Genomic DNA, 25,659 nt, shown 5'->3' with positions numbered 1-25,659 from the left:
CCGGCCCCCAAGCTTCTTTTATACAAGCAAATACAGGAGGTGTCGCTCTCGCTCTCGCTCTCGCGCTCTCTCTCTCTCACACACACACACACACACACACAACACCGTGTTTTAAAACATATACTCTTGTTAGAATTTCATGTTTGCAGTACTTGAAGATGCTTTCTTCATCTCATAGTTATAACTGGGAAGTGGCTCCATTTTAGGCTCTGAAGAGGTTCCTCATACGTTTTTCTCAGCTACAGAATATTCCACTGAATGGATGTATCATCATTAATTTAATAGAAGCCCCCTTTAGATAGTCATTTAGGTTGTCACCTGTATTTCTTACCCGAGCAATGCTGCAGTGGATCATCTTATCTTATACACAGGCCATTTTCCATGCATTCGGGCATATCTGTAGGATAAATTCTTAGAAGTGGAGTTGATGGGTCAAAGAGTCAATCCATTTATAATTTTCAAGCTCTACAACATGGATGGATCTATGCTAAGTGAAATAAGTAAGGCTGGGAAAGACAAACACCATGTGATCTCACTTATATGTGGAATCTAAAGAACAAAATAAACGAACAAAACAAAACGGAAACAGACTCATAGATACAGAGAACAAACTGATGGTTGCCAGATGGGAGGGGGTTTGGGGGACTGGATGAAAAAGATGAAGGGATTAAAAAGTGCAAATTGGTAGTTACAATATAGTCACGGGGATGTCAAGTAAGCATAGGGAATATAGTCAATGATATTGTAATAACTTTATATAGTACCAGGTTGGTACTAGGCTAATCAGGAGCGATCACTTCATAAATTATATATATATCTAACCACTATTTGTACACCTGGACTAATATAAAACAACATTAAATGTCAACTATAATTGAAAATAAAAAAAAATAGTAAAATAAATATGTGAAAAACTACATAAAAAATAAAAACAGTACAGAGACAAATAAAATAAACTGATTATTTTCGAACTCTTCCTTGTTGCACTCCTTTGAGGTAACCCTCCCCCCAGCCGTGTAGGGTAGGGCCTGTTGCCCCACAGCCTCGCCTGCAGTGTGCAGTATGTGACTTTTTTCCCCAATCTGATGGTGACAAATGACATCCTAGTGTAACTTTGATTGACACTTGGGAGTCCACCCCCCATTCCATCCCTGTCTTGTATTCTCTCCACCAGGGACCTGCTGCAGCTGGGAGGGGAGCTGGCCCGGACTTCACGAGCTATCCAGGAGGCGGGCCTGGGGCTGAGCACGGGCCTGCGGCTGGCTGAGAGCCGGGCCGAGGCGGCCCAGGAGAAGCAGGCACTGCTGCAGGCCCAGTTGGAGGAGCAGCTGCGGGATAAGGTGCTCCAGGAGAAGTGCCTGGCCCAGCAGCAGGTGCAAAGCAACCTGGATAAGGCTGACCTCAGTGCCAGGTGGGTGCCTGGTAGGCACCACATGAGGCAGGCTTCCCTGCAGAGTGCATTTGGCGATGCAGGGAGGAAGGTGGTTTGTTCACTGGGGTCAGGTGCTTCCCCTGTATGAGCTCAACCAGTCTTCCCAGGCACCCCATTTGGCAGAAGGGGAGACTGAGGTCCAGAGGGCTTTTGCCCAGGGCACATCACCAGTAGCTGAACCTCTGATGCCAGAAGTTTTGCTCCTAGCTCCTGTGACCTAGACAAGTCCCAGGAGCTTTCCCATGACATAAAGTAGGTGACAACCTCAGTGTCATTTATAGATGAGAAGTCTGAGGCCCAGAGAGAAGTGACTTGCTCAAGGTCACACAGCTAGGGAGATGAATCCTAGGGTCCCTACCTCAGGTTTGGGGAAGCACGAAGGACGCAGAGCTGGAGGGTTTTAGGAGAAGCTGGGGCGGGTCTCCCATTTACCTCTGTTGCTCCCCTACCTCCAGAGTGACAGAGCTGACCCTGACAGTGGAGTGCCTTCAGAATCAGAACCTGGAGAAGGATCAGGTCAACAAGGCCCTCACGGAGAAGCTTGAGGCCCTGGTGAGATGCAGATGCCCCTGAGATGTGGCAGGGTGGGATGAGGGCACTGACCAGATCCATGGACACAGGCTGAGGGCTGGGTTGCTTGGGCCACCCCTGAGCATCGCAGTCAGACGATTTCACCCCTCCTTAATTGAGCACCTAGTTATGTGCCAGACATAGTGTGAGCACATTTACCTTTATCCCATTTCATTTTCTATAGCATGATCCCCATTATACAGATGAGGAAACCGAGGCCCAATGGGGCAGTACTTGTCCAGAGTCTCAGATCCAGTAAGCTGGGGAATCAGAACTTAAACTCATGCCTGTGCCCTGATAGCCCAGGGCTCTTTCTCTTGGAGCTCAGTGTCCTCCCCACCAGAGGGACACCCCTCAAGGGTACTGCTTGGGTTGGTCATCCTTTGTGGGGCCAGGCCCGGTTCTATGTCCAGCTGTCCTCCAATAGGCTGTGTGACCTAGGGCAAGACACTGCACTTCTCTGGGCCTAGTCTGCAGTGAGGGCACTGGGGCTGCTGTGGGGTCTACCAAGTTGGCTGGCCTAGGAGGCCACCTAATGGGTGGGCAGGGAGGGAGATGAATGGAGTTTTAGACTAGGGCAGAGACCCTGACCACCTTTTCTTTGTCTCCCCAACACCACTCCAGGAATCCCTGCAGTTCCAGGAGCAGGCGGCCCTGGAGACAGAGGAGGGAGAGTGGCTGCAGCAGACCCTGAGGGACCTGGCACAGGTGTGAGGTGGGAGAGAGCCGGGATAGGCCAAAAAGGGTGGGAGCCCTGGGCAGGGCAAGGCCAAGCAGTCCTGGGCCACCACATCCTCTGATGGCCTTGCGTGAATGGCAAGTGGTTGGGGAACCTGGGGACCTAGCCTGGGAGAGGCACTCCGCGTTCCAGGCCTATCTGTGAGAAAGGTTGAATGAGGTGTTCGCAATAAATGGGAGGCTTTATGCAGCAGGCTGAGGGCTGTGAGCTGGTGGAGGTGGAATCAGGAAGACCTGTGGGAAAGGAGTTTAGAATTGGCTGCAGACTTTGGGATGAAGCTGGACATGCAGCCTCCGGCAGCCCCACTGACCCACCTGGGCTTCTTTTCCCAACTAACCCCGCGCTGTCCTCGTTCTGCCTTCATACCCCACCTTCAGGCCGTCCTGTCGGACATGGAGAGCGGCGTCCAACTAAGCGGCTCTGAGCACACGGCGGATGCATCTGAGGGCAGCCTGCGGGGGCTCTCCGGACCCCGGACCCCGTCACCACAGCGACACTCCTCGCCTGGCCGCGGCCGTTCCCCGCGCCAAGGCCCGTCCCCAGCCTGCTCTGACTCCTCCATGCTTGCCCTGATCCACTCTGCCCTGCACAAGCGCCAGTTGCAGGTTCAGGTAGGAAGGGACCAGAGCTTTCTGGGTGAGGTACTTGGACAGCCTGGAGGCGGGGCCAGGATTCTGGGGCGGAGCCTGAACATCCTGGGGTGCAGCCAAAGTCCTGGGGAGGGGCTTGGGCAGCCCAGGGGTGGAACCAGGGTAATGGGGGTGGAGCCAGGGTCTGGGGGGAGGAGCCTGGGCATCTCAGGTTGGAGTCAGAACGCCACGAAGGGGCAGCAACTGAGTCGGAATCCATGGAGGTGGCTGAGAACTTTGGGGTAGAATCTGATCCCAGATTTGCAGGTTCTTGGGCAGCTGTGGGCGGAGCCTAGGGAGAGAGGAGCTTGGTATAGAAAGGGAGATGAGGTTTCCTGATGGGACAGACAGAGCCAGGACCCTGGGAAAAACCCTGGGAGAAGGAGTCTGCCTAGGATGAGAGGAACTTGGAAACGGGACAGAGAGGAGCCTGGGGGTAGAGTCAGAGCCAGGATACAAAGAGGAGGAGTCCTGGGGTAGTCAGAACCCGGGATAAGGAGTGTGCTTGGTGGCTTGTCTGGCATCCGGGGGGCTTAGTTAGGTCCGGGTAGTGAGGGACCCCAGGGGGATGGAGGCTCAGAGCCCTGGCAGAGGGCGCAAAAGGGTGGGGAGGACACCATGAAGAGGAGTGGAAACCACCTAGTCTGGGGGTTTAGCCTCCCTTTCCTGCCCCAGGCCTAGACCGCAGAGTAGGCTGGTGTACATCCCTTGAACCAGTAGAGAGTAGCAGGGGGGCTCTGGGGACCTCCTAGGGCTCCCCCAGACCCAGTGATGCCCATGCCACAGGACATGCGTGGGCGCTATGAAGCCAGCCAGGACCTCCTGGGTACACTGCGGAAGCAGCTTAGTGACAGCGAGGGTGAACGCCGTGCCCTAGAGGAACAGCTGCAGCGTCTGCAGGACAAGAGCGATGGGGCCACCCAGGCACAGGAGGATGCGCGTCGCGAGGCCCAGCGTCTCCGGAGCACCATCGACCTCCTGAGCAGGTGCCTGGGAAGTCAGAGGTGGGGGCCCTGGAGACTAAAGCAGTGTCTGGGCCTAATGTCAGCCTGAGCCTATAGGCGTGTGGATTTGCACTGATATGGCCCATAAGCAGCCATGTGTATCTGTTAAAGTTTAAATTCATTTAAAATTTTAAAAAGTAAAAATTCAGTCCCTTGGTTGCACTAGTCACGTTTCAAGTGCTCATTTCGGAGTTTGGTTGACAGTGCTATTATTCTAGATGCTGTTTCTTGGAGATTTTTGAGAGAAGAAATCATCCACTCTTAGGTGCTTGATTATTTCTGATGTTTCTTGGTGTTTCTCTCCATAATAAAAAGTTTGAAAAATGGAGAGGAAATTAAAAGGCAGGCCCTCCTCACAGCCTCACCTGTCCATCCTAACCACTGTTAACGCATTGGGGTAGCTTCCCATCATGTTTCCTGGCAGTGAGGTAGCAAAGGTTTCCTGAACACCTACTGTGTGCCAGGCTTATTGCCAAGTGCTTTACGTGTATTTACTCAATTAGTCTCCCCGCCAAACTCACGAAGTGCAGAACTGTTAGTGTCGTGAGGTTGAGAGGCTTGTCCAAGCTCACACAGCAATGTGGCTGGGGATGGGAATTGGAACTGGGGTCCGTCTGATAGCAAAACCAATGCCTCCCATACCTTAGAAGGAGAAGGACTTTTTATGTAGTTGTACTCACAGCTAACACCTCGTTTTGCATTCTATTTTTATTTAATGTCATGTTGTATACTTTTTCCCACCTACTGCCATCCTTCATATTTAGTGTGCTTCCGGATTGTCACTTCGAGTGAAGAGGCAGGGAGTGGAGGGTATGACAGCAATCAGCCCTAAGCCTGAGCTGGAAACCCCAGCTGGCTGGGAAGGAGGCGTTACAGACGCCTCCTCTATTGCTTCTGAGTCCTGGGGCTGGGAAAATGGCAACGCTCCGCAAATCATCAGAGTTCCCACCTGCTGCCTCCTCCCTGCCCTGTCCTGGCTACCTGTGCTGCTGGCCTGCGCAGCAGCAAAGACCTGTGGAATCTGGACAGACCCAGCGCTATTTGGCCTTCCAGAGATGAGGGGCAGGGGGTGCTGTAGTGGCATTTCCCGGTCATAGAAACGAGCAGGGCTGGCAAGCATTGCCCACATGTCCCAGGAGCCTAGCCTGGCCTTTTCAGCCTGGAGACATACTTGGAGATAAGGCCGGTGCCTCCATCGGTTCCACTGGGCCTCCAAGTGGGTAGGTTGGGGGAGAAAGGAAGCCAGGTTCCCTCTGCCGGGAAGTCAGCTCCAGAGAGATGTGGATGAAATGAGTCAGCCACAGGGAGAGTCCGGGAAGGCTCCTTGGAGGCAGGTGCCTCAGAGGACAGAGGATATGGCTCACGTGTAGGGTAGCAGCAGGGCCGTCTTCCCCCGTGGGAGCAGGCCCAGCATCCTCTAGCTTCCCCTCCCCTTGTCCTGCAGGGAGAAGGACAGCCTGGCCCACAGCCTTCAGGCCGCCCAGCAGCAGGCTGAGGAGCTGCAGCAGGAGCGGGAGAAGCTGCAGGCGACTCAGGAGGAACTGCATCGTCAGCGGGCCCAGCTGGAGGAAGAACGGGAGGACACAGCGCAGGACAGCGCTCGGACACGCAGGGAGCTGGAGCGTAGGTGAGCGCTTCTGGTCTCCCTGCCAGGGCTACTTGAATGGGCCTTGGGGCTCCTGACAGTGTCCCTGGGAGCTAGGAAACACCTACTGTGTCCTGGGTCGCCCACCATCCGAGGGGTCTTCATGGTACCCCTCTGATGTAGGGTTTTCTAACCAGCCTCGTTTTGGTAAACTCAGGCTCAGTGAGATATAGTCACTTACCTGGGATCAGGTTATTGGTAGGAGGTAGTGTGGATTTATTAACAACAATAATTAAAATAATAGTAATATTCACATTTTTAAAAATTAAAGTTACAGTACTAATATTAATATTACTAAGTGCCAGACACCATTTTAAGCAATTAGAGTGTCCTCACAATAACTCTGTTATGTAGGAGCTATTTATATATTAGCCTGATTTTATCGATGGTGAAACTGAGGAACAGAGAGGTCATGTAACTTCCCTAAGGTCAAAGCTAGTTAGTGGAAGAGCCAGGATTTGAACCCAAACATAGCATTCTGCCCCTCATTCTGAAGAGTTAACCTCTTAACCAATGCACTATTTACTTCTGGGAGACAGAAGTCACAGTCATAGTAGTAGTGGGTGTTATTCTTGTTTCGGAAGGCCCTTGGGGAGATATACCAGGCACTGTTTTAAGCTCTTCGTATACAGTGACTCATGTATCCTTATAACAACTTCACGAGGCTGATGTTACCCATTTTGCAGATTTGAAAAGTGAGGCCCAGAGTCACAGAGCCAAAAGGTGATGGGTCTGGCTGTCCTTGTGGCTGAGGCTCTTGACCCCAGGGCTCCTGCCTCGGGCCTAGCCCCTGGCTTGCTCCAGGTTGCCTGGCTGCAGGAGACTCAGGGCAGGGAAGTGACATGGGGACCCTTCCTGCCGTCTGTCCCACAGCCATAGACAACTAGAGCAGCTGGAAGTGAAGCGCTCAGGGCTGGCGAAGGAGCTGGTGGAGGTGAGGGAGGCACTGAGCTGTGCCACGCTGCAGCGGGACATGCTGCAGGCTGAGAAGACCGAGGTGGCCGAGGCACTGACCAAGGTGGGTCCCTGTTGGCTGCACAACCACAAACCCACCTTTACCCTAGGCCCCGGGCCTCCTCACTGTGGCCACAGACTGACCCCTAATTCAGGTTGACCTCCAACCTTGGTCGCAGACAGATCCCTTCCTTCTGGACTCAGGCTAACCTTTGACCCAGGCCACAGACTGACCTCTGATCCCATACATAAGCGAATTGACCTCTATTAGTGGTCATATTCCAGCTTTTCCAGATGCTCCTCGGGAAGTGTCTTTAGTTCAGGTTATTGAGTTCCATCCCTGGAGACAGGTCCTGGGGTCTGGGAGAGGTGGGGGCACAGCCTTTGATGGGTGCTCGCCCCACTCCCTGTCATCTGGGCCCATAGCAGTGCCACCCCTAGACCCCACTCTGGAGGACACCCTAACCTCTGGCCCTGCCCTGCACACCTCTGTGGTGTGCAGCTCCCTTTAACCCTCCATTGGGCACAATGCAAAAGTTACGAGTCGGGCGCAATGCAGCTATCTACTAGATGCGTGTATGGCATTTATTTATTTAAATTTAAAATGAATGAAAATCATGTGTAAGCATGCTTATTTATTCAGAATGAAATTTTAATTTGCCACAAAATAAAAACAATATATGCTTATTACATAAATTCTGTATGAGCTTTGCCTATTACTGTGCAGTGAATCTATGAGCTCACTTGCGCCCGACGGAGTGTTAAGTACAATAGCTTTGTAGGCAGTAGACCTTCTGCAGTGACTGTTCTGTCTCATCTTGTGTCTCCCTCGTCCCCCTACCCCGTCTCTGAGGGTCCTCTCTTTCCCTGCCTCTTCTCGTTTCTCCTTACCCTCCTGCCTCTCCCGATCTCTCTGCCTTTCTCCCCATCTCTTCCTGTCTCTCTCCTTCTCCCGCCTTCTCTTCTTACCTGACTGTCTCTGGCCGCCCTGGTCCCAACCCTGCAGGCCGAGGCTGGCCGCGTGGAGCTCGAGCTGTCTATGACCAAGCTGAGGGCAGAGGAGGCGTCTCTGCGGGACTCCTTGTCCAAGCTCAGCGCCCTCAACGAGAGCCTCGCCCAGGACAAGCTGGGGCTGAACCACCTTGTCGCCCAGGTATGCCGTGTGCCAGCACACCCACCTGCCTCCCTTACCTGACTCCCCACTCAGAGACCCCACAGAGGTGTCCCAGGCCCAGCCCCAGCCCACACCCCCCACACTCTACCTTGCTGCACATCTCCCTGTCCACCCCTGTCCCTGTCCCTGTCCCTATCTGTCTTGGTCCCTGCCTTTTTGTGTCTCTGTCCTTCTGCCTCTGACTCCATCTGTCTGTCTATCCTCTCTCATGGTCTGAGAGAAAAGACACTCCGTGGGCCCTCCTTCCTTTCCCCCGCCCCCTCCCCAGTGTCCACATGCCCAAGCGTACCATCCCTTACCCCCGGGGAGCCTCCCCTGGGCTAACTTTGATAGGTGGGTGGCTGGTCCTTGGTCCTGGGTGGGACCCCCTCCCCCCCCCCGTGGAGGGGCTGGACTGATCTGCTCACTTACCTCCACCCCCACCGGTCCCCTGCAGCTGGAGGAGGAAAAGGCAGCCCTGCTGGGCCAGCAGAGGCGAGTGGAGCAGCAGGCCACCTTGGCGCGGGAGGAGCAGGAGCGGCTGGAGCAGCTGCGGCTGGAGCAGGAGGTGGATCGGCAGAGCCTGGAGGGCTCCCTGCGGGTGGCGGAGCAGGCCCGGGAGGCCCTGGAGCACCAGGTTCCCACACTGCGCCAGGAGCGCTGCCTGCTGCAGGAGCAGCTGGCCCAGGTGGGTGCATGTGGGGGGTGGGGAGCGGATGGGAAAGGGGTTCTAGGCTCCCCGCCTCCTGCACCCTGTCCTGGGGTAACTCACAGGCTCAGGAGTCTGAATCTGGGTTTAAATCCAGCTCCATCTCTGCTAGCTGTGGGCCTTGGGAAAACTACTCAACCGCCCCCGCCCCCATGCCTCTGTCACCCCGTCTGTAACATGGAGCTAATCGTTCTTATCACAAAGGGCTGTTCTGAAGAGGACACCTGTGTAAGCACTGGGCAACTGAATCACCACTCAGCAAAGATTACTGATACACTAGGTGAAGAATTTGAGAATTGGAATCTTAGACTTGTTGGGACATCATAGTGGGAACGAACCTTAGGGTTTCAGGGATCCAGGTGTCTGTTTTGGAGGGCCTGCGTTCCTGACACGACCTCTAGGGGATGGGCCATGGGGGTGCAGGGAGCAGGGCTCCAGGTCCCCACTCTGAGGCCTGCAAAGCAGCCCTCCTTTGGTCTGTTGTATAGAAAGAATTCTGTTAGAACCCAGACTGAGTGAGGACCATCATTGTTGCGTGTGTGTGCATTACAGGCTCAGAGAAGGCTGTGATTTGTCCAAGTCCACGCAGCATATCAGCGCAGAGACTGGGCTTGAACCAGGTCTTCTGCCTGCCAGGCGAGGGCTGGGTCAGGCCTAGGGTTGGGGTGCTGCATGATGAGCAGGCTGAGGGATTCTGACAGTGCCTGGGTGCGTGCCAGCTCTCCCGACAGCTGAATGGGCGGGAGCAGGAGCTGGAGCAGGCACGGCGGGAGTCGCAACGGCAAGTAGAGGCGCTGGAACGGGCGGCCCGGGAGAAGGAGGCGCTGGCCAAGGAACGGGCTGGCCTGGCGGTGCAGCTGGCGGCAGCTGAGCGTGAAGGCCGGACCCTGTTGGAGCAGGCCACACGCCTTCGGTAAGGCCTTGGGTTCTGCCCAGCCCACCCTGGGGGCGGTCTGCCTGGGGCCACACTGTGACCAGCCACACCCTGGCCCTGGCCCACAGGCATAGTTACTGAGGAGCTGGGCTTGCCAACGCGTCCTAGCTATGGCTCTGGCTTCCCCAGGGAGCGTGGGCCCGGCTGGGCAGGTGGGCTGGCACCTGGCCCACAGTTGGCCACGCCCTGGGATCCACAGTTTCCTGGGGCCTGGGAGGCTGAGTCCCAACGCCTGAGGGACTGTGTGTGCTGCAGCTTGGAGAAGGAAGCCCTGGAGAGCAGCCTGTTCGAGGTGCAGCGGCAGCTGGCCCAGCTCGAGGCCCGCCGGGAGCAGCTGGAAACTGATGGGCAGGCCCTGCTACTGGCCAAGGAGACTCTGACGGGTATGGGGGGTACGGGGTGGGTGGAGAACACCAGTCTTCAGCCCAGACTGTAACCTGTTGAGTTCTGGGGTCTCATGGAAAATTGAGGGCACTGGCTTTGGAGTCTGGCTGACCTGGGTTCCAATCCTGCCGCCGCCACTTAGATCTGAGCTTTCTCGAGCAAGCCCCTTCCCTCTCTGGGCCACAGTTCCTCATCTGACAGTTAGAGGTGATAACGACTACCTTCAAAGGCTGTTGCCAGGATGGGATGGCCTTGGCACAGTGCCTGGCTCGGCCAACGGTGCTTCCTGCTTGTCGTCATCAGGGCGCTTAGAGAGTTCTGAGCTCTCTAGAGCCGTGGCTGCTTATTCGAATGACTCTGTCAGCCCCACAGTCCCAGCCCTGCTCCTCTCCACATGCCCACCCAGTCTCTGAATTCAGGGGTTCTTCTCACTCAACAAACATTTACTAAGACCTTGAAAATTAACTTTCCTGTCCACATCCAGCTGAGCTAGGCAGAACCAGGAAGGGAGATGCTGACAGAGTCTCTGGTGGGTTTCCAACCCAGGAGATGGTTTTTATGTTGTTCACAGTGGGGTGTACCCTTCTCGTGGTCACCACAGGTAATAGTCCACCAAGTATGTTCATGGCAGTTAGTCATTAAAGAAAGCTGTGCTGCTTTGGGAAATTACCTATCTCCTCTGAGCCTCCATTTCCTCATCTGTAAATTGGGGTTGAGATGAGCTAACTTGGCGTGTTAAGAAGTGGTGATGAGATTAGATCTATCAAGTGCTCAGCCAGGTTCCTGACCCACAGTAAACACTCAGTCACCAGTGGGGGTTGTTACATTTCTGCTATTCTCCCCATTTGGAGGGGGCTCCTTGTCAGTCATTTCATTCCTTGGATGCCATTCCAGGTAGGGAGGGCGGGGGACAGGGTCAATGAGCTCAGGCAGCAGATGGGGAAACTGAGGCACAGAGGGTGAGAAGCTTCTCCAGGGAACTCGGCCTAGGTACCAGGTAGGACCTCTCCCCTCTGGGGTTTTGTCCACATGGTTCACCTGACCTGAGTCTGCTCGTGCATGGGGAGGTTCCGACCCAAGCCTGTTCCTGTCCCCCGTCCTTCCTGCACAGGGGAGCTGGCAGGCCTGCGGCAGCAGATGACAACTACAGAGGAGAAGGTGGCTCTGGATAAGGAGCTGATGGCCCAGAAGCTGGTGCAGGCTGAACGGGAGGCCCAGGCCACTCTGCGGGAGCAGCGGGCAGCCCACGAGGAGGACTTGCAGCGACTCCAGCGAGAGAAGGTTCGGGAAGCTGGGTTGGGGCGGGCGGGGCTCTGAGCCACTGTCACCTCTGTGACCTCAGGCAAGTCACCTGTCTCACTCTGCCTCAGTCTCCACATCTGTGAAATGGAACTTCCTCTCTGTTTCAGGGGCCCAGAGGGCAGCTGGGCGGTTCCATCTCGGGGACTCCTTATCAAACATGCAGATTCTCAGGTCCCAAATCCAGCCCAGCCCTGGTGACCCTGATGCAGGGGGTCCACAACCACAGTGGGAAACGCTGACCTAATGTATAGGAGGAAAGCACTTTTATTTGCTCAGAAGTGCTGTTTGCACAAAGAAAGGTGAGGGACCAGCTCATTAGAAGACAGAACAGAGCTGTCTAAGAACATGGGCTCTGGAGTTCCATTGCCTGGGCTGGACCACAGACTGGTCACGTTACCTAAGGTCTCTCTGCCTCCATGTCCCCATCTGTAACAATGGGGATAATGATAGGGTCTTGTGAGGACGAGGTGAGCTAATCCATTTAAAGGGCTCAGTATAGTGCCTGGCACTCTGTACATGCTCCATAAATGCTGGTGGTTATTACAGTACTAGGATGCTCTCCAGGGTAGGCCTCAGGACAGGGGACCTGAGTCACCCGTCTTGGACGGCACTGTCTCTGACAGAGGTTCAGGCTGTTGCTGTTTGACTCTAGGGGGCCCCATTCACCCTGCAGTAGTCGTCTTGGATTTGGGTAGAGAGATAGTATCACTCTTCTCCAGCAAGTGGCAGTGCAGCATTTGAAGTTTCACCAAGTTGCTAGGGGCTGGTGCTGGGGCCAGGCACGGCCTTCAGACCCCAAGTGCGCTGTTCTTTGCCTGTGGGTTCTACCCACCCAGTCCCCGGGGAGCAAACCCCTGTGTCTTTACTCCCCTACCGCGCCTAACTTGTCCTCTTAATTAAGTCACCAAATCTGTATTCTTTCCTGCTACTGTGCCACCCCCCGGACCCCAAAACCCCTTCATTCCCTCACAGCCAACCCAACTCCCTGCTACCCCTACCCCCCAAGCCTGGTCCCTCTTCCTCAGCTTCTGAACAGTCAACCCCCTAGTCTAAAATGCAGATTGCTCCTTATCACCCTGGCCTAAGGGTCTCTGCTGTCCGGACTCTCTCTGCCCCTCCCTATAGCCCGCACGGCCTGACTTGGCCTGGTTGCTGCCTGTGGCTCTGGCTCCATTGCTCACCACGTCCCTCTTGCAGTCTAAGCTCCAGTGACCCTTAAATGTTATGATTTCCTTGTGCATTGTGTTTCTCCTCCCTCCAGGCCATCTCTGGGGCTGTACTCTAGGCCTGGGGTTCTTTCCTTTTTCTCTCTTTTCCTGGCTGACTGCTGCTCGACTCTGCCTCTAGAAAATGTTCTCTGACCACCAGACCTGGGCTGCTGCTCCTAGGGGCTCGCACAGCCCTGGCATCTCCCCGTCACGGCCTTTATCATCCACCCCACCTGGTAGTCACCTGGTCACCTGCCCTGTCTTTCATGATCTGGAGGACAGGGGGCCCTTACTGCCCTGAGGTTGGCAAGGGGCTGCCTGGGCCCAGCCTTGTGGGTCACATGTGCCCGGGCCTGGCCCCCAGGAGGCGGCATGGCGGGAGCTGGAGGCAGAGCGGGCCCAGCTGCAGAGTCAGCTGCAGCGGGAGCGGGAGGAGCTGCTGGCCCGGCTGGAGGCCGAGAAGGAAGAGCTGAGTGAGGAGATCGCCGCCCTACAGCAGGAGCGGGACGAGGGCCTCCTCCTGGCCGAGAGCGAGAAGCAGCAGGTTCGTGCGGCCCCCACTGCTACCCACTCAGCCTGCTCTGGGCCTGGTCCTCGCTTAGCCACCCAGCAGCTAGGAGCTAGGATTCCCTCTGTGGGCCTCAGTTTTCCCACCTGCAGGATGGGGACATTCAACAGATGTTTGTGAAGCATTTCTGAGACCCACGTTCAGCGAGCCATGCCTGGCACACAGTGGGAGCTTACTGAGTGGCAGCCACAGTCGTGGCACCATGAGTACTGGTTTCGGTAAAGCTGACTCACAGTCCCCCATCTCTCCTCCCACCCCAAACTGGGCATGGAGTTCTCATTACTGCCTCTGAGCAGTTCCCGTGATGCCCACGTGTATCAGCTGACCCTCCTCAGAAAGAAATAATTCCTGACTTTCCCATAATGTCACAGAGACAGGGCAGACTGCGTTCTTCTCTCCTCGCCAGCTGTGTCACCCTGGGCAAGTCACTTTACCTCTGAGCTTTGGTTTCCTCATCTGTAAAATGGCAATAATGAAAGATTCTGCTTTTTAGGGTTGTTATAGCAACTTAGTGAGATCTGTAAGTTGTGTCCATGTCCAGAGTTACTGTTGTTCCCTTCTCTGAGGCTGCAGAGGGGGTGAGCCTGCACCTCTGCCCTGGGGCCACCTGTGGTGGCCCACTCAGACCCCCAGGTCCCCAGTGGGCACACTTCCCACACAGGGTAGGGGAAAGCCCTGAGCATGCCCCCCAAGACCAACCAACCCCAGACCCTTTGCTTCCCGCTTCTGCCAGGCCTTGTCCCTGAAGGAGTCTGAGAAGACGGCGCTGTCAGAGAAGTTGATGGGTACACGGCACAGCCTGGCCACCATCTCCCTGGAGATGGAGCGACAGAAGCGAGATGCTCAGAGCCGGCAGGAGCAGGACCGGGTAGGGCAGACTGGGCCGGCGGGTCTCCATCTGAGCCGGGAGACACAGCCCTGCCTGGAGCAGCCCCCCATCTGAGGGAGGTGGCGCAGCTCTGCCCTGCGAATCCCCTAGGCTGAGGGAGAGAGCAGCTACATGGACAGTACTCCCTAGGCATCGAGGGATCACAGAGGGTCTGGCAGGCCAGCGGGAGGGGCCATGTTTGGAGCTGAAAGTAGACAGTACAGCTGGCCCAGTTGGGAGCAGCTGGTGGGGGGAGATGGGGAAGGGAGGGCACAGCACCATCTGAGGAGCCCATCTGTCCTAGAGCACCGTGAATGCCCTGACGTCTGAGCTGCGGGACCTACGGGCCCAGCTCGAGGAGGCGGCCGCAGCCCATGCCCAGGAAGTGAAGAGTCTACAAGAGCAGGCCCGAGACCTGGGCAGGCAGCGGGAATCCTGCGTGCGCGAGGTGAGCCGTTCACCCCACCCTCTTCTGGGCAGCACCCCCTCCATGCTGCCGGTGGCCTGGTCCATCTGGGGCCCAAAAGAAGGTTAAGATTCTCCCCTGCATTTGAGGATAAATGAACGGCCAACTAAGGAAGGAGGCAGCAAGCATTTATTAAGTTTCTGTTGTGTACATGTGGGACTCGGGGCACTGAAGGAGGGGCTGGTGGAGTCCCTGCCCTCTTGGTGTCACCCATAGGATGATCCTGATTGATTATTCCAGACCAAAACACCAGCATGACTCCAGCATGCTTTGCCCTAAATCATAACTGACACCTAGGGTCTGAGTCAATGATGCAGAGCGATAAGGCAGGTGCCCTGTGGCCAGGGATACGGGTATATGGGCCGGTTTTCCACCAAGGCCTGGCTTGAGTGGGGCCCGACCCCTGTCCTGTGACAACCCACTGTGCTCCTAGGCAGAAGAGCTTCGGACTCAGCTGCGCCTGCTGGAGGAGGCCCGCGACGGGTTGCGGCGGGAGCTGCTGGAGGCTCAGCGCAAGGTGCGTGAGAGCCAGGATGGCCGCGAGGCCCAGCGCCAGGAGGCGGGCGAGCTGCGGCGCAGCCTGAGTGAGGGTGCCAAGGAACGCGAGGCCCTGCGGAGGTCCAACGAGGAGCTGCGGGCTGCTGTGAAGAAGGCTGAGAGCGAGCGGATCAGGTGGGGGGACCAGCCACAGGTCCTTTACTGAATTTAGTCCCTGGAAGCTAACTTCACCCTGCAAGGTTTGGGGGCAATGGCACAGGTGGGGAGTCTCTGCCCCCTAACCACAGCCTGGCACTTGGGTCATTTTTAGGCGATTTTTCCTATCTAAAGGAAGGGGAAAGGTGGCAGCATGCAGGGTTGGGTCCAGATGCTGACCCCATCTTCTGGTATCACCCTGGACACTGGTGCACACACCCCTACCCTGAGTCACTGGTCCACCGCTCCCAGTCGAGTGCCAGGGCCCCAGCTCTGGAGGGGTCAGCTCAGGAGGGGGCCACATGAGCCAGCAGAACTTGGGCCACCCCCCCAGGCCAAGAGCCGGTCTGACCCATTCCAGGAATTAGAGGAAGGGACTTTTGTGTAGAGTCACATACTCTTCCCAGACCCTGGGGCTGCTTCTGACCCCTGTCCTCTGCCCCCTCCAGCCTGAAGCTTGCCAACGAGGATAAGGAGCAGAAGCTGGCGCTCCTTGAGGAGGCACGGGTGGCCGTGGGCAAGGAGGCCGGGGAGCTGCGAGCCGGGCTGCAAGAGGTGGAACGCTCACGGCTGGAGGCTCGGAGGGAGCTGCAGGAGCTCCGGCGGCAGGTACCTCTTCACCGCTGCACCCTCCCTGGGCATTTGCTATGTGCCCTTGGGCCTATAGCACCCCCTTTCTGGAGCCAAGGCTCCCCCATATGTAAAACGGGGCCTTAAACTGTAACAAACCTTCTTATCTAACCTTAGTATATAATATTAATGGATGGGCTTTGAGGAGTCCTTGAACCCCTGAAACTATGCAGAAGTGTGTGTGTGTGTGTGTGTATACATATGATTCACATTTCTCTGACGAGAGGGTCTGAAGTGCTTGCCCAGCTCTCAAAACAAGAGGTACAGGTCCTGTGAACTAGATCGGAAGCTGGCAAACGTTCTTGGTAAAGAGCCCAACAGTCCTTCCAGCTTTATGGACCCTACGGTCTCTGTCATTGCCGTGAGAAAGTCCTAGACGATACAGAAATGAGTGGGAGTGTGTCCTGTTAAAACTTAGTATGGACACTGAAATTTGAATTTTATACAATTTCCATGTGTCAAAAATACTGCTGTTCTTTTGATTTTCTTTCAACCATTTTTACAAAATGAACCCTTTCCAACCCTTTAAAAAGGTAGAAAGCACCCTTAGCACAAGGCCTTACAGAAGCAGGCGGCTGGTGGAATTTGGCTTGTACTTTGCTGGCCTCTGAACTAAATGATCTCCAAACTCATAAATAAGAGCAAGCATTTAACAAGTGCCTTCTACACCTGAAACTAATACAAGATGATATTGAATGTCAACTCTAATTGAAAAATAAAGTATATATTTTAAAAAAGAATAATTCAACAACAACAAAAAAGTGTCTTCTGTGTACTGGGCACCGCCCTGGACACCGTGGGTACAGGCTCTCCCACTCTGGAAGACTCACAAAACAGGGAACAGTCCCATTCAGCCCCATTTAGTGCCTAGCCTCTGCCTCACCCAGAGATATCACAGCCTGAAAAACAAATCTTCTCTATGTCCTACCACGGCCCCCTTTACCCAAGCCCGTCCTGTTGGGTGACATCCTGGAAACCACAGGAGTCTCTGAAATTTGTGGCTCTTGCTGGGTGCTTTGTGGGCCACAGCGTGATCTCATGTTCCCCTCGCTATAGGGTAGGTAGGCCTTACCTCCCACTTACTCCTATAGGGAAATAGAGGCTGAGAACATACCTTTGCATTCCACTTGTCTGAGATCAAATCCCAGTCTGCTGCTTGGGGGCTGTGTGACTTGGGGCAAGTCTTGTGACCTCTCTGAGCTTCAGTTTGCTCATGTTTTAAATAGGGATAATGTTAGTACCTACCCCATACAGAGTTGTGTGAAGATTAAATGAGTTAATATGAGTGAAGTGCCTAGAACAGGACTGGACACATGGTAAGCACTCCATAATAGTTAGACATTGTCCAGGTGAAAGGTGACCCAGGAAGCTGTGGTTCCTGCCCTGCGGAACTCCTAGTCTGATGGGGTCCTTCCTTCCTTCCCCTGGTCCCCATGATAGGTAGTTCTGATTAGGTGGTAAACAGAGGTCATTGGTGCCCAGGTGCCTTGCATGGCTTGAGCTTAGTGGAGTCATCTGGGGCTCCCAGTGGATTTGGGGTGGTGTTCGATGTACGTGTCCCTAGAGCAGTGGGTCCTGAGTGTCCCCTGTGCCAGCCCTGGACTGGGCAGGGTATAGAGTCAGAGCTGAACAGGCTGCTGTCAGAGCCTGCAGGCACTCCCCAACACCCTGGCCTAGAAGACGCTGTGGGTGCTGAGAATGGGTCCTGAGTCCTACCTATGTCCACTCTCCCACAGATGAAGATGCTGGACAGTGAGAACGCCAGGCTGGGCCGGGAGCTGGTGGAGCTGCAGGGTCGCCTGGCACTGGGCGAGCGGGCAGAAAAGGAGGGCCGGCGGGAGGCCCTGGGCCTCCGACAGAAGCTGCTGAAGGGTGAAGCCAGCTTGGAGGCCATGCGGCTGGAGGTAATTCGGTGGGTGGGCAGGCTGCCTGAAGCGGGGCGGGTCCTGGGAGGCATTCGGGATGCTCTGGGCCTCTCTCCTCCCTCCTGGGAGAAGCAGCTGGGCACTCTAATGCTGGAGTCATTTGAGAGACTACTCCCTAGGACTTGTCCCTGTCCCTTACTTCTTGGGATTCTTCCTGATATAATAGTAATAACAACAACTGCATGAACTGTGTGGCAGGGGTGGGGGAGCCCTGTAGACATAACCTTGTTTGAATCTCCCGGCAGCCTCATCAGGTAGGTACAGTTAGCCCCATTTTACGGAGAGAACCAGACACGGAGGCTCAGAAAGGTCAAGGGATCTACTCAAGGTCACACAACCATGCAGGTCTGTCTGATTTCAAAGCCTGTGCTCTTTTCACTCGGCCTTTTGTTTTATTGCACTGAATCTACAGTGTGACCTTGACTAAGTCACTTAACCTCTGTGTACTTCGGAGCACTCATGGGATAGAGGCTAGCTCAGCAGGGGAGATATACAGGGCCTTGGCACAGGTCCTGGTATCTCGATAGTGCTTAGTAAATGATTTCCAGTGAAAGTTATGACCAGAAGTTGACTCATTCTCTAAACCAGAGAGAGGGGGTGTGTGTGTGATCATGTACTCCATTAGTAAATAGTTTTTTAGTACATGTCCCCATTGTGTGATTTATTGATAAATTATGTGCACTCAGAGGCAGTGTAGCCTAGTGGTTAAGAGAACAGCATTTGGAGCCGGATTGTCTGTCTTTGAATCCTAGCTCTCAGCTTTCTAGTTGTGTGGCCTTGGGCAAGTTACTTAACTATTCTGTGCCTCAGTTTCCTCATTTGTAATATGGAGATCATTGATAGTAGTAGGGTTGAATTTTTTTTTTTTTTAAGTTACTTAGTGGGCCAGCCGGGTGGCTGTTGGTCAGAGTGCGAGCTCTGAGCAACAGGGTTGCCGGTTGGATTCCCATATGGGCGAGTGAGTGGCACCTGAGCTGAGCTGCCACTGAGCTGGTGAGAGCGCGTGCTCTTAACAACAAGGTTGCCGGTTCGATTCCCGCATGGGATGGTGGGCTGCGTCCCCCCGCAACTAGATTGAAAGTGGCAACTGGACTTAGAGCAGAGCTTGCGCCCTCCACAACTAAGATTGAAGGACAACAACTTGACTTGGAGCTGATGAGCCCTGGAAAAACACAATGTTCCCCTTCCCAATTTCCCAATAAAATCTTAAAAAAAAAAAAAGTTACTTAGTGCCTGGCACCAAGTCTTATCTATGGAAGTGTTAGCTATTAGTTTATTACTAATAAACTGTACATTATAAGGTACATACACAGAAGGAAGAGATAAAAAACCAAATTCTAATAGCTTCCTCCCACACTCCCATGGATATTACTTTCCTGCTTAGTGGAGACCACTAGATGAACAGGTGCTGTGCACACCACTTTCAGTTGGGTGGCTCGAGGCAGGACCTGGGAGTCCGGGCGTCAGGTTGGCGGGAGGAGGGGGGCGGCCTTGCTGACCCCCACCTCCTGGCTTCACCCCCACCCCAGCTCCAGGGAGCCCAACGGAAGCTGCAGGAGCAAGAGGGAGAATTCCGGGCCCGGGAACGAGGCCTGCTGGGATCCCTGGAGGAGGCGCGCGGCACTGAGAAGCAGCAGCTGGGCCATGCCCGCAGCCTGGAGCTGAAGTTGGAAGCAGTGCGGGCTGAGGCCGCGGAGCTGGGGCTACGGCTGAGCGCGGCCGAGGGCCGGTCGCAAGGCCTGGAGGCCGAGCTGGCCCGCGTGGAGGCGCAGCGGCGCACAGCCGAGGCCCAGCTGGGCGGTCTGCGCTCGGCCCTGCGCCGGGGCCTGGGCCTGGGCCGCGCACCCAGCCCTGCTCCGCGGCCCGTGCTGGGATCCCCTGCCCGAAGCGGGCCCGCGGGAGGTGAGCAATGTGCCAGAGCCATGAAGTTCCCGCCCCTGTTCTCCGCCCCAAGTCTAGTTCTGTTCCACCTGAGAGCCTGCCACAGGCCAGTCCCGCCTCTCGTTTGATGAGCAGTCTCAAACCCCGCCCCTTTGGCTAGTCCCTGCCTCCTGGCGGAGGACCGCCCACCTGGGCTCCGCCCCTCTTTTGAACCTGGGTCTCGGCCCCTCCCCATCACCGAGGCTCCTCCCCTTTGGGTCCCCGCTTCCTGGTGCTTTTTATTTTTAACTTATTTTTTAAAGGTCTTTTCTTTTTGAAGGGGGGTGGGAGTGGGGGTGGGTGGGTCGTGGAGGGCGTCCCTTCTTGATGCCCCTAACTCCTCCGAGTCTTCGAGCCTCCATCCTCCATAATTGACCCCGCCCTCTCTCCATCAGCACCCCATCCTCTCCAGTCTACCATACTAGATCCACATCCATTATACGAGGCCTCTGACCCTGACATCTCTCTCAGACAGATACACACCCAACCCAACACCCCTTCCAGGAACTCCTTCAGAAATCTCCCAGCCCCACCTGCTCCCAAGGCCCCATGAATGATGGTGGGAAAATCAGACCTGTGCTTCAGGGGGTGTGAGCACCCCTTTAGGTGCTCAGCCTGACAGTCTCAACCTGACAGTCTCACCTCGATTCCTAGGACTTAGAATAGAACTTGTGGAATATTAGAACTGTGGGAAATGCACTATGGGATATTGAGTCATTGCCTTTTGAAATCCGCAGATTCAGATCCAAGATCACATTCGTTCTTTCAGTTGCTTAGTATTCATTAAGCACTTACTATGTGCCAAATAGAATGTAAGCACTAAAGATGGCACAGTAAACAAAGCTGACAAGTGTTTCTGCTCTTAGGGCACTGGTAGTCTAGGCATGGACGTAGCAGATAAGAAACGTGATATATAAATGAAATACAGAATATATTGGGTGGTGGTAAGGGCTGGAAAATAGGTAAGGAAAAATAGTTCAAGGGACATTGCTGGTAAGAATGTAAAATAGTGCAGCTACTGTGGAAAACACTGGGTTGTCGGAAAAGTCATGACGCAATTTTGCAACGAAAAACATAGAAAAAATACATCACGACTTTGCCGACAACCCAATAGTTTGGCAATTCCTCAAAAAGTTGAACTTAGAATTACCACACGACCCAGCAATTCTACCCCTGGTATATTCCCAAAAGAATTCAAAAGAGGGACTTGACCATAAGCAGCTTTATTCATAATAGCCAAAAGGTGGACATAACCAGTGTCCATAGACAGATAAATAGATAAACAAAAATGTGGTGTATCCACGCAAAGGAATAGCATTCAGCCTTAAAAAGGAGTGATATTCTGACATGTTCCAACATGGGCAAACCTTGACAACATTATGCTAACTGAAATAAGGCAGTTACAAAAGGACAAACATAGTATGATTCTACCTATATGAAATATCTAGAACAGACAAGTTCATAGAGACAGAAAGTAGATTAGAGATTACTGGGGGCTGGCGGAGAGGGGAGTTGGGAGTTACTGCTTAATGGGCACAGAGTTTCTTTTTGAGGGTTTATTTGCAGGGGCTGCCCTAACAAAGTACCATAAACAGTGTCTCAAACAACAGAAATGTATGGCTCATGCTTCTGGAGGCCAGAAGACCAAGGTCAAGGTGTAGGCAGGGCCATGCGCCCTCTAGAGGTGCGAGGGAAGAACCTGTTCCAGGCCTCCTAGCTTCTGGTAGTTCCTTGGTTGTAAAAGCATAACTCCAGTCTTCACATGACCTTCTCCTTGAGTGTGTGTCCAAGTTTCCCCTTTTTATAAGGACACCAATCCGATTTAAAAAAAAATTGTTAAAGCTAAGACAAAGGCGGGAGTACTAGGGGTATTTGTGGGGGAGACAAGGAGACCCTCACTGAGGAGGTGGTGGGTAAGGGAAGAATGGGGAAAGACACTCTGAAGACAAGTGGCAGTATCCCGAGGGAAGTACCTTTGTCCTGAACAGCATGGGCAGCAGCCGCTGGAGTGTAGTGAGCAAGGTGAGAGGAGTGGGAGGTGAGGACATGGGGCAAGGACCTGCGCAAGAAGTCCTTGCAGGCCACTACACGAGTGCTGGCTTTTACCCTGAGGGGATGGAGGCCCTGGGGACAGTAGGTAGACGTCCTGCTGTGGGTCCCTTGGGTGCTGTGGAGCTGTGGGGCAGTTAGGGTGTCGCTTGGCAGAGGCAGGAGGATGCTAACAGGCCAAACCCAGTCGTGCAGTTCCGATGTTGACCTCTAGGTGTCTCTGCCCACCCTGCCCCCTCCCGCCTCTGTTGTCCATCATCTTCCCAGCTTTTGAGATCAAGCAAATCCGTTAGCTGCTTTGTTCCCGCCCAGCCTGTGAAGGAAGGAATTGGTCCTTACCTCTCAGGGAATTACTGTGAGGATGAAGTAAGGCGATGAAGGGAAAGCAATGGCCCAGTGCCAGCACTCAGTACAAGGAGATGTTGAAGTAATGGAGTGTCGGGACATAGCCCTTGTGGCACTTGTGATCCGGACAGGGAGCAGACATCAGAGTCCCATGAGGGTGGGTTGAGCTCACCCCAATGTGGTCTGGGGCCAAGGAGGCCTCTGGGGAGTGGTCTTTACATTGAGGCCTAAAGGAACGGTCCAGGCAAAGAGAAGCCGTGGGGAGAAAAAGGAACAGCATGTACAAAGGCCCTAGTGCTGGAAGAGGGAGTGTTCTAGAACATGGGAGCCAAGGGTGATGGGGAGTAGCCAGCTTGTAAAGGGTGAGAGGTTGATGCTGGGGTGAGCAACAGGGCTTGTAAGCGATATGGGCTTGACTGAGGGCTGTGGGGGCTGGTACAGTGTGGGGCAGGAGGGTGGGGGGACCCGATTGGTGCTGTGGGGAGCTCATGGGGGTACAGCAGGGATGGGGGAGATGCACTAAGACCCTGCAGGCACCATCCTGGCAGGAGAGGCCAGTGGCTCCATCCCTGAATACGTCTCCTCCTCTAGGAAGTGGGGAAGGGCTCAGCAGCCCCAGCCCCTTGGAACACAGCCCTGGATCTGAGCCACCATCCCCAGGACCTGCCACCTCCCCCACGTCTCCAGACTTGGACCCAGAGGCGGTGCGGGGGGCCCTCCGGGAATTCCTCCAGGAGTTGCGGAGCGCCCAGAGAGAACGGGTGAGGCTGGGTGTGAGTGGCCAGATAGGGAACCAGGTGGCAGAGGGTCCTGTGAGAGGCTGCAGGCTGTCAGAGGAGGGATCTTCCCTTTCTGGTGTGAGTGGCCAGATAGGGAACTGGGTGGCAGAGGGTCCTGTGAGAGGCTGCAGGCTGTCAGAGGAGGGATCTTCCCTTTCTGGTGTGAGTGGCCAGATAGGGAACCGGGTGGCAGAGGGTCCTGTGAGAGGCTGCAGGCTGTCAGAGGAGGGATCTTCCCTTTCTCCCGACGTTGCGGCTGCAGGATGAGCTTCGGGCCCAGACAAGCGCCCTGAGTCACCAGCTGGCTGAGATGGAGGCTGAGAGGGACAACACAACCTCACGGGCAAGGCAGCTGCAGAAGGCTGTGGCCCAGAGTGAGGAAGGTGAGTCTGACGTCCTTGCTTTGCTCTCTGGTGCTCTTAGCATCTAAAGTGGGAGGCTGTAGGATTGCCCTGAGTGGCCCCTGCATCCCTGCCCTGGCCACTGTGACCTGAGTCAAATGACCAAACCCACGGACCCTCAAGGACTCAGAGAGGCAGGCACTGTGGTGGGTGGGTGGCAGGTCAGCATTCTGTGGCCTGGTTCAGGCCTCGGGGCTGTGCCTGGCCAGGCCTGATAGCCAGCGTGGGTCCACAGCCCGGCGCAGCGTGGATGGGCGGCTGAGCGGTGCCCAGGCGGAGCTGGCCCTGCAGGAGGAGAACGTGCGTCGCAGCGAGCGGGAGCTCCGGGCTGCGCTGGACCAGGTGGCCGCCCTGGAGAGGAGCCTGCAAGCCACCGAGAGTGAGCTCCGTGCCAGCCAGGTAGGCCGGAGCTTAGGGCCAACAGAAGCGAAGCAGGAATCTGTGCATGCCTGAATGGATGCTTTTAAGTCCTACTGTGCACATCTGTATCTGTTTGCCTGGGTTTATGTCTCAGCACCCACTGAAGTGACCAGCCTGTGAGTCTTTCTCCAAAACATGTTCAGAGTCCATCATCTGGTACTATGTTGAGGTCACTAGGCTATAGAAGAAAGCTGGGCTTTTGAACCTGACAGACCTGGGTTCAAGCCTAGCCCTGCTGCTGATTAGCTGCCTGAATCTCATTTGCCTCATCTATAAAAGGGGGAGACCGATAATTATCTCACAGAGATGATGCACATAAGCTCCTCCCACATAGGCAGTACTCATGGGACCTCTGTTTCCTTCATCTCTGTAGAGCCACATGAGTGGTGTTCTGGGGGTTTTATGTGTGTTTGGGGGACATGTGTGTGTGTGTCTGGGGCAGCAGGAAGCACAGGCTCTGGTGGTGACAGTCCAGGCTGCCAAAGATATGAGCCCTTCTCGCAGCCACAGATTCCCCTCCCTTCCTACCCCTTTCCTCCCCCGGCCCTCCATTACTGCCTGCACAGCCTACCCCCTGCCTCTGGCTCTAGGCCGAGCTTGAGCTGGGTTGTTGTGTCTGCGGCTCCAGCTCTGGCCTTGGGCCCAGCCGCAGGGGCTGCAGCCGAGGAGGCCGGGAACAAAGCTGGGCAGGGGCCAGAGCGGGGCTGCCAGGTGTCGACATGGCGGGGGTGGGGCTCTGAGCAGGCGGGGGAGGGGTCAGGCCTGGGGAGGCTGTTGTAAGGACACCCCCTTGACCGGCGCTGTCTCCAGGACGGTAACAGGGACGGAAGGACCCCAGTGCGTCTTCCTGTTCTCTCCGCACTCCCCAAGCCTCCTCCACCGTCTGATCCCACGCTCGGGGAGGAGGAGCATCATCCCATAAAACCCAGCGGAGCCCAGGGCTCCTGCCCGAGTCAACTCGGGACACACTTGCAGCTTCTAGACTGCTCCCCACTTGACCCGAAGGGTCCAGAGGGATGTGGAAGGTGTGGGGTGGGCTGGACATCTGGGTCCTGAGCCGTCCCCCACCCACAGGAGAAGATCAGCAAGATGAAGGCCAATGAGGTGAAGCTGGAGAGCGACAAGCGGCGCCTGAAGGAGGTACTGGACGCCTCCGAGAGCCGCACCATCAAGCTTGAGCTGCAGCGGCGCTCACTCGAGGGGGAACTGCAGCGCAGCCGCCTGGGCCTGAGCGACCGTGAGGCCCAGGCCCAGGCCCTCCAGGACCGGGTGGACTCCCTGCAGAGACAGGTGGGTTCCCTCCCCGACTTGGAGGCTCCTCATCCGTAGGCCCATTTCCAAGTGCTCTCCAGGGACAACGTAATCCTTCCAGCAACCCTGTGAGGCAGGTATTGTCATCATCCTCATTTCACTGATGGACGAATGGAGTCTCAGGGAGGTGATGTCATTCCCCAAGATCATGTAGCTAATAAGAGGCAGAGTCAAAATTATAATAGAATTTAGGACTTGCTGATGACAATCTGTACTCATAGGAAGCATGTGGGACAAATTAGAGACGTAGATTTCGCTTATTTCCCCTCTTGCCTTGGCTGCCAGGAAGCTCATCTCTAAATGAAATGTTCAGTAATTCTGCTAGCCCTGCACAGCCACCCACCAAAGTCAAGAACACAGAAAATTCCAGAGTTGTGGTACATACCCTTTCTCCTCCATAGCAGGGAGGAAAGGGGGATGAGTATAGGGAGGAGACCACAGGGTCTGAGACAACCAGGTTGCTGATGCTCTGGGCCAGGGTAGTTAACCAGCCGTGGGACGGGGCCTACATGGCAGTCGGATGAGCCAGTAGGAGCGCCTGGGAACAATGAGTATCAGTGATGAAGGCCTAGAGAGAGGTGGGGTGGGCTTAGCTTGGGTTGGACTGGATGTTTTTCTGGA

The 25,659-nt window shown here is 55.0% G+C and overlaps 1 protein-coding gene across 1 annotated transcript in view; it reads left to right on the top strand.

Annotated features, from left to right (window-relative positions):
- Positions 1-25,659, top strand: part of CROCC (ciliary rootlet coiled-coil, rootletin) — a 39,348-nt gene that overhangs the window by 9,915 nt on the left and 3,774 nt on the right. Inside the window, exons 9-31 of the mRNA XM_019654929.1 lie at positions 1,175-1,411; positions 1,888-1,984; positions 2,627-2,710; positions 3,119-3,352; positions 4,157-4,356; positions 5,819-6,001; positions 6,893-7,037; positions 7,980-8,126; positions 8,584-8,814; positions 9,555-9,748; positions 10,025-10,152; positions 11,265-11,434; positions 13,028-13,207; positions 13,965-14,099; positions 14,404-14,547; positions 14,999-15,237; positions 15,708-15,867; positions 17,625-17,792; positions 19,343-19,715; positions 22,719-22,888; positions 23,169-23,289; positions 23,543-23,706; positions 24,802-25,017. Of these exons, the coding sequence (XP_019510474.1) occupies positions 1,175-1,411; positions 1,888-1,984; positions 2,627-2,710; positions 3,119-3,352; positions 4,157-4,356; positions 5,819-6,001; positions 6,893-7,037; positions 7,980-8,126; positions 8,584-8,814; positions 9,555-9,748; positions 10,025-10,152; positions 11,265-11,434; positions 13,028-13,207; positions 13,965-14,099; positions 14,404-14,547; positions 14,999-15,237; positions 15,708-15,867; positions 17,625-17,792; positions 19,343-19,715; positions 22,719-22,888; positions 23,169-23,289; positions 23,543-23,706; positions 24,802-25,017 (4,120 nt within the window). The remainder of the gene's footprint in view (positions 1-1,174; positions 1,412-1,887; positions 1,985-2,626; positions 2,711-3,118; positions 3,353-4,156; positions 4,357-5,818; positions 6,002-6,892; positions 7,038-7,979; positions 8,127-8,583; positions 8,815-9,554; positions 9,749-10,024; positions 10,153-11,264; positions 11,435-13,027; positions 13,208-13,964; positions 14,100-14,403; positions 14,548-14,998; positions 15,238-15,707; positions 15,868-17,624; positions 17,793-19,342; positions 19,716-22,718; positions 22,889-23,168; positions 23,290-23,542; positions 23,707-24,801; positions 25,018-25,659) is intronic.

Source organism: Hipposideros armiger, unplaced genomic scaffold (genome assembly GCF_001890085.2).
Source record: "Hipposideros armiger isolate ML-2016 unplaced genomic scaffold, ASM189008v1 scaffold_232, whole genome shotgun sequence".
NCBI lineage: Eukaryota > Metazoa > Chordata > Mammalia > Chiroptera > Hipposideridae > Hipposideros > Hipposideros armiger.
This window is presented reverse-complemented; position numbering and strand designations above follow the sequence as displayed.